Source organism: Salarias fasciatus, assembly GCF_902148845.1.
Source record: "Salarias fasciatus chromosome 7 unlocalized genomic scaffold, fSalaFa1.1 super_scaffold_4, whole genome shotgun sequence".
NCBI lineage: Eukaryota > Metazoa > Chordata > Actinopteri > Blenniiformes > Blenniidae > Salarias > Salarias fasciatus.
The window spans coordinates 17,999,072-18,012,269 of NW_021941229.1; the positions used below are offsets into that span (position 1 = coordinate 17,999,072).

Genomic DNA, 13,198 nt, shown 5'->3' on the forward strand with positions numbered 1-13,198 from the left:
TTTATAAGTATGACACACATTTCAGCTCACCTCTTAGTTATTGCCCACCTTCAAAAGCACTCACTGCCGTCTCATCACACACACATTTTCTCAGTCCAAAGGTCTGATTAAAAAGGGCCAAAAAGTTGAGGAAAAAAAACACGTTTTTGCTTTTATTTCATGATTGTTTTCCCCCAGTAACTTGCTCTACCCATCAGCAGTGGCTTCGCTATCCAAGGACCAGGAGACGTTGCTGCTTCTTTCTTTGACGGTAGATGCCTAATTGCCTGCTGTCTTTCCCTCCACCCCTTTGCTCCTCTCTCTCTCCCCTCTCTCCCTCCCTCGCTCTCTCTCTCTCTCTCTCTCTCTCTCTGTTTCTAGAAGTGTGACTGCCTGCTCAGTCTGGAAGCCTACTCAGCAGACCAGAAGCGACGCGTGTGCCAGTGCCTGAAGGACAACATTGACAAGCAGCTCCAGCTTCACAGGAGGGAGCCCCACGTTCCGCATTTCGAACAGGTACGACTCACGGACAGCACGCGCGCACCGTTACCTATCGGCATTTCCCAATCCATTTGAGGCCGGCGATGAAACGGGTAGCACATGGACACACGGGGATGCGTGTTCTCGTGCATACCCCCATCACACATGAACCGTGAACGCCACACACTTCCCCCAGCATACGCACCCAGTCAGCCAGAGATGTAAAACTGCCTCCTGAAGCTCACGCTGTTATTACCATTATGGTTTTCCACTCACAGAGGCTCTTGTGGTTCTTTCTGCAAGTTTATTGCTTCCTTTTGTGTGACTTGGTTCAGTGGGTGTCACCTCAGTGCAGTCTGTGCCCTGCATGGCCCTTTTTTTGCTGGGAAGAGTAGTAGTAAAATGGTTATTTCCTTTCAGAAAAAGTGTATGTTCTGGCTGATTTGCTTCTCATATGTCCAAATATGATCATTTGAAAATGTAAGAGGCTGAAAATGAGTCCTAAGTATTGCAACTATCAGGAGTTCTCCGGTATGAGAAAAGGCTTGTGTTGTGGGGAAAGCCCTGACACAAATAAAATGACACAGTTTCGTTCAATCCCTCCCTTCTGTGATGTTTGAATGATTTTGTTCTTTAGTCTCTTCAGTGTAAATGTTTTGTAAAGTTTTTTTTTTTTTTATCATTCACATTTGATCTCATATCAAAACTTAAACCAACAAATGACTTATAATCACTTTTCAAACTGTTTTTTCTAACGCTTCAGGTAACGGCTGCTTAAACACAAAACAACATTAGCAGAGACATTTCTGGCATCTCATTGCTGAAATGTTAAATATGCATTCATCGTTAGCTAGTTAATGACTTGTCTTGGCTTTCAGAGAGGCGGCAGACCGTGAACTTGTGGCCTAAGCTATCAAAACAATTGTCTGAATGACACCAACAGTGCTGAAGAAGCTGTAGATTACTTTCCTCCAGCCCATACAGTTGTCTTGTAATCAGTGTTTGCTTTTCTTTTAGATATATATTTAACCTATACTCACTCTTTTCATACATTTTCGAAATTCTGAATGGAATAATATTGGATTTAGTGGAATCCACTTCTCTGCTTTTAATGTGGCGCCCGCTCTGTTCAAAGTGCTGAAGGAGGCAGCGTAACTGGTCTTTAAGTGCTCACTGGGCTTCAGCTGCCCTGATTAAGAGGGTGACTGTAGAGAAGCTGTGACTGAGATTACCATGGCCCAGTTTGGTCATTTCAAACAATCCCCAGGGAAATTAGGTTTTGTCATTTCGTTTTTCTTCTTCTTGGAAGATAAAATGACATTCTGACATGATCTTACACAAAAAAACTGTTGCATTAATGTTGCCTGGAGCACTTTTCTGTAATATAAAGGATTTTTTTGACCTCTTTCTTCATGTATCCTCATTCACTGTTCTTGCTTTATCTTTTTTACACTCTTTGCTTATTTCATTTGTCTTGAAGAGCAGAGCCAGCTCATTCCCTTCATCAATCTAAATTGAGTGAAACTTGTCCATTCAAATGCTGAAAGGTGATTAAAAGGCATAAATAGGCCTGTGAATGATTTCCCTGTTTTACATCACGGCCTCATTTCATCAGCACATGAAAGACCAAAATGAAAAAGGACAAGCCGACAGTCTTTCATCCTCTCTGCATGTGCCTGCATTTGTTTATCGGTGTGGATAAATCTGCAGTTTTGCGCCCAAAGTTATTCTAAAAAGATTTAGATGTGAGACATAACACACTTTCTGATAGTAAGTTTAGGCTTTACCATGCATGCTTCAGACGTTAAACACTACATAAAAAAATAAAACAAAAAGCTATCATGTATTATTTCGCTGCAGTATTCTTCTACAGGAACGTTTTCCAACTTATTGGAGCTTTTCAAAGGAAGACAATGATCCATATGCAAGTTCGCTTTCCTGGTGGTGCGATCGAGGCAATTAGTTGCACTCAGCTGGAGTGTGTGTACACACACACTCCAGCTGAGTGCAACACTCCAAACAACCTAGCAGGCACGCAAAGTCAGACAAGTCAATGTAATCTGTACAAAACGCCACTGACAGACTGGACTGCAGCTTCCTTCAGACAACACACATCGTTCATTCATAAACTTTAATCCCATCATTAACTTTATTAGTATATTAAGTTGGAATAACAAATATTTTTGCTGAGAGAGAGAGAGAGAGAGAGAAGATGTCAAAAATACTGTGAAAGTCTGCAGTTTTATTCAGGTGGTCGGGTATAAATACCCACAATCCAGAATCATGCTGAAACACCAGAGGAGATGCACAGCATAGCTGTGACTGACATCTATGAAAATATCAATAATTCACATTTTTTTATGAGTCATACCATTTAAAAAAAAAAAAAAAAAAAATAGTATTGCTTCATGTAAATAACTCAAAAAACAATAAATGTAATATCAGTTTGATAATTCGGTTCCCTGCAATTGGGAAACAGCTAAATATTGCCTTCGCTCATGGCCTCCCTGCGCTGTGCTGCAGTGATATTCAGCCGCGGGGGATGCTTGTCATTTTCACATACAAACAGCAGTTTTCAATAATTCATAATGAATTCTTCAGCAGGTGACGGTATAGTCTTTGACACCTCCTTCCCACAAGAGACGCCACTGTTTTTTTTTCTCTCTCTCTCTGTTCTGTGCAGTTATTAGAAGCGTTTTATTGTGACGTCTTATTAAATGGAAATCCGAACGCTGTCCTGAAGGCAGGGGGAATACATGCTTAATCATAGCATTGTACATCCTAACAAATTAGTTCACTTTTGATTGGATTTCTCTTCGTCCCTTCGAGGCAAAGAGTTTGTATTTAGTGGCTTTAAAGTGTATTTAATGATATGTAAATCAGGGTTTGCAAGTATGAGTGATGTGAGGAGAATGCCATTGTTATATCTCATGGTTGTGCTTTCACCTGACTTCATTATGGCGGAATTAGGAAGTCAGCGCTCCTCACAGTTCATACAATGCCTCGGTCAGATTCTGGCGCAAATGCAGTAATTGCCAAATGAACAAAATTGAACATATTTGTGGTCCACCTCAAGTTTTGGGCAGGTTTTGGTTTGGAAACTTCACAGTTGAGAATATCTGAAAAAGACACTCCAGGATGCTGACAGAGAAGAATATTACTTTGTTGTTGCCTGATTCCATTTCTGCTGCATAATCTGCTGCTGAGTCAATGCTTGAGTGTGTTTTTTAAAATGTGGACGCCACGGTGTGTTTTCCTGCTCGTGAGCAAGACCTGCAACAGTGGGGCTTCAGGAAAGTTGCCCATTGATTCATATATTCCCCGTATGTCGGAAGCTGCATTTCTCTTGCTTGTGTATAAACCCGAGTAAATCCACACTTAGCTGAAGCATGCACCTTACACAAGATTTATGCATGCGTGCAGAGAAAGCAGAATACACTCCGGAGAAGCTACATTCTCATGCTAGGTTGTCCATTCATGTTCCTCCAGCAAATGAGCTTATTCCGTCACAGTGTTGGTGTCAGCGGCTGCCCTACTTTGAACGCTCACATAGGGGAAATAGAGACATGAGCCCCTTTTTCAACTTGGACTTTCTCTAATCTCCACGCTCCTGAAAGAGTGGGGCCCGCTGAGGATTTGCCAGTTTCTGTTTTGTTTGGAGCTTTATTTATTGTCTGCGTATGTTAAGCAGAGCCTTTCCAGCAAACGTTTGTGGTGACTGGCTTCGAGTTGAAAATCCGACCCTTCTCTGGTTCCCTCGTCGTTTCAGTCCGTTTTATTGCTCTGACTCGTCCGACGTGAGTGTTGCGCATCTCACAATGTCACACACTCACATCGGTTTGTGGTCCTGGTCCTTGCCCCCCCTCAACAAGTATCAGTACTGGAAATAACAAGTTATGAAACAGAATGTTATCATTATAATCTTTATAATGCAAATCCATATAATTGAATTGTAGGTCATTTGACTTTTGTGTTGGTGTCTTGGCAAAACAAAATCAAACAAACTCTTACTGATGAAGCAAGACATTATTTAAATGCTTCTGGACTAAAGACTGAAGAGAAATCACTAAAATCCATCATCACGAGGTGCGGGGTCTCACCACTTCATGAGAAGTGTCGACAGTCCAGACCAGCTCAAAGCAGAGCTGCTTCTCCTCCGCAGACATGCAAGTTGAGATGGTTTGGGCGTTTTGTTCGATTGCCCCGTGATTCTCTGCTACTGGATGCATACCAGGCTCGGCCACCTGGGACCAGAACTCAAGGTCGACCCAGGACCCAGTGGAGAGATTGTACCTCTCCGTCAGAGCTGGGAACAGTCAGAGTCGCCCAGAGGAACTGGAGGAAGAGACCAGGAGGTCTGGGTTGCCCTTTTCCAAGGCAGAAATATGAATGAAGGGATTACACATTCAATACCTGTCTTGGTCCATTGTTTTTCTTTCTAAAATCTTTAAAATCTAAAATATTTTATTCTCTTTACCCTTGTTGCCAGATGACAAACTCTACTTCTCATTTCTTTTTTTTTTCTCACATGTTACATTACACCACATTGTACCGTCCCCTGCTTTCGAGGGTCTGAGTGCCTGGCAAATTTATTGCTGAGTGTCTGCAGAGGGTGGGTCAAGTGCACGGTTTCAATTTCCCTCACAAAGATCAATAAAGACATCCTCCTCCTCATTAAAAGGATGGCTAATGTGACCATATGTTTCGCTGTGCTTTTAGCCCTCAAAGTAAAAGCAGTTAAAAGTGTTGTACAAGCAGCTACACAATTAGCACAGGTATTTTTATCCAGAGTCAAAGCATTTCAATTCTTTCATCCAGAATGAAACATAGTCCCCAAACGGAACGTAAAAATGTCCAATGTTCATGCCACATGTTTTATTTGTTGTCTACTTTTGAGCAGATAAATCAGCATTTACTGTACCTACGCGGTGTGGTATCCCACGGCCATTAAAAGTCTCTGAGCTGCTTCATTGAGAAGCTTCCGGTGCATTCTTGTCTTGGCAGCATTATCCACTAAGCTGCTGGAAAAAAAAAGAAAAGAATTTGCACAGCTGCACGCCACGCACACACGCACACACACAAACATGCACAGGAAAACATGCATATACCCTCAAATGGGAATTTAAGCAGGGCAGGAATACACGCTTACACACTTAAACATTTGATGAACACTGCTGGTGCTTGTCTGAGTCAGAGGAGGAAAGCAAACAATCTCCAGTAAAAGTTGCATAAATTTTCTACATTAGCGCGTTTAACTCACATGAGCGGTGAAAAAAAAAAAAAGATGGCTGCTGCTAATGAACAAAGTGTGTCTTGTTGAGGTTTGGAGGCAGCTCATGCTGTTCTCTCGCCGTCTCATTTCACATTTATGAGAATCTGTTTTAGCCGCCGAAGTGCTCATAATGCCGCGTTTATGTCGGAGGAGGCAGTGACGTAGTGTGACAAAGACTCTCTCTCGCTCCCTCTCTGACGTACTCGTCCTCTCAACGTGTCCAACTGTTGATTCATGACGAAATTAGGAGAACGTGGCGGCCGTCTCTCTTCCCCGTTTCACCAATCCGCCATGAATCTCCACCCCAGGCGGGCACTTACACACCTAATCAAAGATACATGAGGATTTAGGACAAATCAGGAGTGCCGTTGAGCCACACATCTCACCAGCGGGACACGCTGCATTTTAAGCAGCAGCACAAAATAACAAACAGAAAGTAAACCGATTGCTCGATGCTCGATTGCTCAGGAGTCACTGCAAAACAGAGCAGCATTTTTTAAAACTTTTTTTTTTTTTTTTTTTTTTTTTTACCAGTTTTGTCATCGAAACTTTAGCAAAACACACAGTGGCATCATCTAGACGGTGTCGGCTTGTCAGGATGTGACACCACCTCGCTGCATTTCCCAGTGTTGCACATCAACTCAGACAAACCAGCAGCTACACACTTCACCGCATTCATTACTCTGAGTGGCACATGCCTGCTTCTTCAGTCTCTATGAAGCTTTCCACACAGAGTGCAAGTGACAAATGATGCCCGTGTGCAGCAGCAACACTGTAACTCTGTGCTTTTTGTTTTTGTTTTTTTCTTTTTTTCTTTCTGAGAATCTTTTCTCCGTGTGGAGTCATTAAAGCTTCAGATGACATATTTTAGATCCCCTTGTTGGACATTCAGCAAAGCGTACCAGCTATTGCTTTGTCTCCTGACGCTCATTAACCGAAAACAGATTAAGTGCAAATCCTGCTACCAGATTTAAAACAAACAAACATGTTTCTCATTCCCAATAAAATCCCAAGTTGATGCTGATATCAACAGCAGCACTGGCAACTCTTTAGTAGCAATAATAAAAACAAAATGTAATCCGTATGAGTTCATAAATGTAGAAGTGCAGTGTTTTCAATATGAGATTTTAATAAATCAAACGCCTTATAACTTTTACTTTTCGTAAATAAACCCATAAAGAAATAATAAAACCAGTGAATGGTAAAATTGGATCATGATTTGCGTATTTTTTGATACATTAAACCATTTGTATTCATACTGCGTATCAAGTTTTTCTCAGGAACGTCAGAGAATATTTTTGGTAGTAGTGGAAAGGCAGGAAAATATCTGTGTATCATGGGATGCCATTTTATTCAATGATATTATCCCTTCTGCTTTTTGTGAAGAAATTATGATGAAAAGAAACAACCTTCGTAGGGTCTGTCTCTCGGTGTCTGCCCTGCTTTGGAGAATAGTTTACCGGGATTGGCTCTGGCGAGCCGCAATCCTGAATGGTGGCACCGAGGATGGATGGAGGTTTTTCAGGTGTGCGTTGTGCTGAAAATAACACATAGCTGTGATCCCTGAGACGTTCTGCCCACCTCACCTACATGTGACAGCTGCCACACTCAACTGCTGCAGCTCACATGCAACTTGATAATGCCCATGAATATGACAGTATTTGAATTTCATTATAAGGAGGGTAAGAGGAGGAGAACAGAGTTAGAAATGGCCATGAATGCTACAATATTTAATTTAGTGTCGGTATAAAGAGGGGCAGGAGGAGGACAATGGAAACAACAAAAAACAACAAAGAGACGATCTGAATGCCTGCCGAAGCAAAGAGCTCAAGCAGACGTTGAAACGACGGTGAAATGTGTCAGTTCGGCAGGCTCGCTGGTGTGACGTCAACAGGATGATCAACGCATCTTTTCACCGGCTATTTTTGCTGCTGGCTCCACACGTCCTGCATGGAGAAGAGACTCCATGCTGAAGTTCTCGATGAGGCGCTGCTGCGGCGCTGCTGGAGCTGCGCCTCAGACATATGCATCACGCGGGCAAGTAGTCCGGTAGAGAGAGCGACAGATTCAGTAAAAATAGATGGAAAATGTCTTTGTCGGGTTGAGATTTTCTAAATTTGACCTGACAGCGTTGTGCCTTATCTCTGCTCAGACGAGAGTGCTGAACAGCTCTGCAAAGGCCAGGACTGCATCAGGGCTCCCGCTGCTTTAACTGACATGTAAAGGGTTCAACTGGACTCAATGCAATAATCGAACTGAAAGAATACGGTGCATCTTATCTGCACGGAGTGGACAGAAAGCATGCCTTGTGCAAATCCGTAACATCCGTCCGTGTGCATGTGGGCATTCTGTGACGATGCTCACCTGCTTTATACAGAACACATGCATGCATGTACACATTAAGACAATAATCCGGTTAAACCATGAGCTCAGTCTAGATACAAATGTAGTGTTAACAGGGATTGGAAGGAGATCAGAAATAGTGGCTGGTGAGGGACAGCAGTCCAAATGCAAAAGCAGGTTTTCAAGCTGTGAACTGGCACAGTTTGAGTGGAGAAAATGTCTTCCCTTGGTCACACTGTGAGGCAGCGAGTAACACAAGGAGAATGTGAGGCCAGTTACCGAGCAGTCGAGATAGTAAGTGATTTATTTTCCCAGACATCCAATTAGAATAAGTGTTAACTGTGGTTTACGGCTGCCATCCTGCTGAACTGTTGTTAACACATTATTACGTTAATGCAAATATTTAGATCATACACTGTGCGAACATAAAGGTCCAAGCCTTTCTGGGAAGGCCACCATCACTGCACTGCACTGCAGGGGAAGAAGTGCTCAAGAAAGTATCTACAGATAAATTAAAATTCATTGAAGGTCTGCACCAGCACGCGCTCATGTGATTACATTTTTCTTGCTCTTGTTGTTTCTTGAGAACAGAAGCAGACTTTACCCTTCATTGTCTCTAATTAGCCACGGATGAATAGCATTTTTCTTCCCTTCATTCGTTGCGTTGCCTCACACACATGTGGCCACATATACAGTATATATATATATATATATATATATATATATATATATATATCCACACATAACGCACATTCCTATTTCTGGGTGTGTTGGCCCGACATCCATATTTGGAACTCGCACAAATGATGCAGACATGAGGAACATGTCGGAAACGTATCGCTCATGATCTGTATGCAAGATGTGTCTTTGCGAGTTTGACGGTATACCCAGACTGTGGTGATCTGCTTTTGCAAAGATTATGTGTGAGAAAGAGTTGATTTCCTTATGAGAATAATCGCTGCAAAAATCTGAAAAAGTAAAATAATAATAATCCTTCATGACAAAATTGTGGTATTCACCTCCCAGCTAAATTTTATTGGTTGACTGGTTGGTTTTTATTGTGTCCAAGGAGGCTTAGCTGAATTCATAATGTCAGCGTTACCCCTTTCATTTCTTTCAGGTTGATAAAATTAGCAAATCACAGAAAAAATGGTGTTATAACCTCTAATACTAGAGAGCTTGGTGAGCCACAGGACTTCCACAGATTGAGCATTAAAGTACAAGCCACATTTAACATATTTGTGACATTATTAGAGCCATGAAATCTAAAAAAAAAAAAAAAAGAAAAAGAAAGAAAAAGTACAGCCAGTTTAGTTAAATGAGGTATCAGCTGCTTTAAAACCAGTTGTGCTTTGATCGCAGGCTTTTCACATCTTTCAAACCTGATGGGGCGACTGCATCTGGTAACATTCACGGTTCCTTTCATTCCCTTGAAACAAATAAGTACACAGGATGGACTCTTTATATCAGGAAAAAAATACCTGAATGTAAAGAAAAAAGATATGGTTTATTTCATCCAGTGAACATATACCCATTGTGTCCCTTGTGATTTTTTTAATGTATGTTTTTTGCAAATGAGGCATCACTCTGGGAAGCAACAGAACGTTCTCATTACAGAAGATTCTGGAAATAATAAAAATGTGTATGTACTTTAAAATGAATATTTCATTTACGTTTTAATTTCTGAGTCTAGTCTGTTCTTCACTAAACAGATTTAATGATCCATGAATACTGTGTAATTTTTATTTTATTATGTAGCTTGAATCATAGAGGAACAAACCTCTGAAACCTTTTGTATTTGAAATATCCCAAATTTAAGAACACATTTATCCAAACTGTTGCAGACAATTTAATGAACTAGTCAAAAAAGCGAGAATTAAAACAAAGATGTTCAACCCACATCTATGCGAATCTTTTGTTTTCATTTATTTATTTATTTATTTATTTATTTAGGTCACTTTATCTTTGTGTTTTTTTCTCTTTTCTCTGATTTATTGCTGGCATCAATAGCAAATGTATACACACTTGTTCACCTTCACTCTGAGCTCCGTGATGTGCATCACTGCCTTTGTTCCCTTCAGCCATCTACCTCTGTCAGTGTCTCTCCCACACTCACTCACACACACACACACACACACACACTGAAGTCGTGTTAATCATTGTGGCTTGCAGTGTTGGATTAATTCCCCCGGCTTTCTTTAAAAATGAATGATTTCCCTTTGATGGAGTGGTGTTTGGCTTTATTTTAGCTCACCTTTAACTATTCATAACTGTGTTATATAATGGCAATGCATCAGCACAGGAGGTAGTATAGATAAGAGCCTCCCAGTCTCAGTCCTAAGAAGGTAATGCATGAAATCCATTTATTCTAGTTTTAATTATGCACATTCTTTCCTCTCCGAGATGACGTGTGCTTCACCAAGCTCGCAATAGAGTTGGGATAATAGTTTCACTCACAAATTATGAGGCTCCTGCTGACACAAGGACATTTTTGATTACCACAAGTGTTTGATGACAGTTGTGGGATTGACAACTTTAAACATGGAGCCGCCAATTAGGAAGGGGAGCAACGCCGACAAACAGGCAAAGACTCACTGAAATGCAGGTTTTCATGAGGTAATGTTCCACTATTTAAATGTGAGTCATTACTTGATGCATCATCTGGTGTCCCGGAGAATACCTTCAGCCGGAGCCGGCGTGGGGTTCAGCCGCCTGGGCCGTGTAATTGACGCTGTTTAAAATAGCTATTTGCGAAGACTATTAAATATTCGCACATGATGTGATTAGATAAGACCTGATGAATAGCTTACACCACTGCCTTCAGGTCTGAGGCAGACATATGGTTATTGTAGCAGACCAGGTGTGTGTGTGTGTGTGTGTGTGTGTGTGTGTGTGTGTGTGTGTGTGTGTGTGTGTGTGTGTGTGTGTGTGTGTGTGTGTGTGTGTGTGTGTGTGTGTGTGTGTGTGTGTGTTTTATTAGGTGTGAAAGACGTGGGTCTTAACATCCTGCTCTTTGATAGGTTTTGATTCAGCGCTTTGATTTGCGGCAGAGCAACTTCTAAAAATAGCACACAGGGGAAGAGTGTGTGTGTGTGTGTGTGTGTGTGTGTGTGTGTGTGTATGTGTGTGTGAGAAAGAGAGAGAGAATGAAGGACACTGGCTGTTTTGGTCTCCAGAGAGTAAGTTGTGTTTGATCCCTGCATCACTGCACCCCCACCCCTTATGTTTTAATAGATCAAAATTCAGCCACACCTCTGTCCTTCTTTGATTTTCTATTTTTTTTTAGATCACCCTTCTTTCACCAAATCCTTTATTTAATTTATTTATTTATTTTTTCTTTTACTCCTCTCTCTTTCCCTCTCTGTCGTTTGCACACGTTGGCATGCACGTTATCACCGAGCTGGGGGTGGGGTGGGGGGGGGGGGGAAGCTGTGACTGCAGCAACAACACAGACAAGAAACAGAGGGGGAAGAAGAAAAGAAGCACTGACACATTCAGAAAAAGGAGCTGAAACCCTCCGAACCAACAACCAAAAAAAAAAAAAAGAAGAAGCCAAAAACACTCCTTGTCACACTGGATTAGTCCGTATCTATTTGTGTTGCGCACGTGCTCCGTCAGTGTGTGTGTGTGTGTGTGTGTGTGTGTGTGAACTGTGCCATTCTTCGCTGTACTGGGACACACCACAAATACAACACACTCCCAGGACCGAGCGAGCGCAGTGCCAGTCCAGATGCCGGTGTCTAAGGTAATGCATGCGATCTCTTTGTGATATAGCTGTGAAGGTCATGCAGAAAGCGCTTCCTGAAGCTTCTAATGTTTTTTTCTCTGTAGGGAGGGATTAGGGTTATGGTGTGTATGGTTCTTAGATGTGGTCTAAGTGTGTGCGAGTTTGACGGTATTTTGGCCGTTTGGATTGTAACAACAACCAGAGAAGTGAAGGTTTCTCCGCTCTTTTCTCCAGTTATCTGCGTGAGGCAGTCATAGTTTGGACTGAGTGGAGGAGATGAGTAACTCGCTTTGAACTGTTACCTACACTGTACGAGCCCGTCTCCTTTCCAGCGGCTCCTTTTCCCTCTCAAGCGTTTCCCCAGTGATTGATAGTCGCCGACTGTGTGGCAAGCCAGCAGGTGTGTGTCTTTCACCTTTCATTGTCAAATGATCCTTGTCACTGGAAAGATAAAAAAAAAAAAAACCCTTCTCCTTCTCGGTAGCATTGAGAGGGTTTTGAAATAATGGTGAGAGAAAGATGAGAGACTTGACAAAGGCAAAAAAAAGGGATGTGTGTTTCAGCTTGATACTCAGGTGCAACAGATGCCATTATTGCTCCAAACTCAGTGGAATAGTGGTTCTTTGGTGCAGTTGCATAACATGCTGCTGTTGTTGTGAGATTATGTTGTCACTTGTTGTCCTCCACATTTTACTGTGTCCAAACAACATGTGTCCTAAAGGATTGAGAGTCTAATATTGGAAACACTGAAGGTAATCTTGGCTCAATGAGATGTTTTACTGTACAGTGAAATATTCATTTTTTTGTGCATGTTTCCAACTTTGTAATATAGTCACATCAGCTTAACTAACGTACGCAAATTCTCATTAAAATTTGGCATCTCTGGATGAATATAAACGAGGGAGTTTACAAAAATGGATGTATTTATCGGAGTAGCCTGTGGTAATATGTCTTCTTTATCATAGTGATGAAATATTGGTCTTTAGATTTGGCTCATGAATATTAAGTCTTCCAGTTGGACTGAGCTGAGGTTATTGCTTGTTTTTGTGTATATTTTGTGTCTCAGTAATGTTTTTTCACAGAGTACCTGAAGTTGGTCAAAGTTGAGGTGATTTGCTGTGGATTGGTTAATTTTTTTTTTTTTTTTTTTTTTTTTTTTACTGTTACCTCTGGAATTCGGGTTGGATTGATTCATCATCGTGATTTATCTCTATAAAATATTCCTCTTTTTATTATTTGTTGTTTTCCAGCTCGTTATTAACAGATTAACTTTTATTTTTTGAGATTTAATCCACACAAATCAAAAAGGAGAAATATGTTTTCAAATGCATGTTCCATAAACTTGAATACAGAAAAAGAGTTTGGGTAATTATGTAATCGAGACAAATTCAGTCTGC

The 13,198-nt window shown here is 41.3% G+C and overlaps 1 protein-coding gene across 5 annotated transcripts in view; it reads left to right on the forward strand.

Moving 5' to 3' along the window:
- The window catches only part of rgs3a (regulator of G protein signaling 3a), a 124,900-nt gene that overhangs the window by 65,026 nt on the left and 46,676 nt on the right, over window positions 1–13,198 (forward strand). For 4 of the 5 annotated variants that reach the window (XM_030084115.1, XM_030084114.1, XM_030084113.1 and 1 more), the window contains one exon: window positions 361–495. In XM_030084115.1, the coding sequence (XP_029939975.1) occupies window positions 361–495 (135 nt within the window). Of the gene's footprint in view, window positions 1–360; window positions 496–11,585; window positions 11,820–13,198 lie in introns of those variants that run through there. The other variant, XM_030084117.1, reaches the window with a different exon arrangement.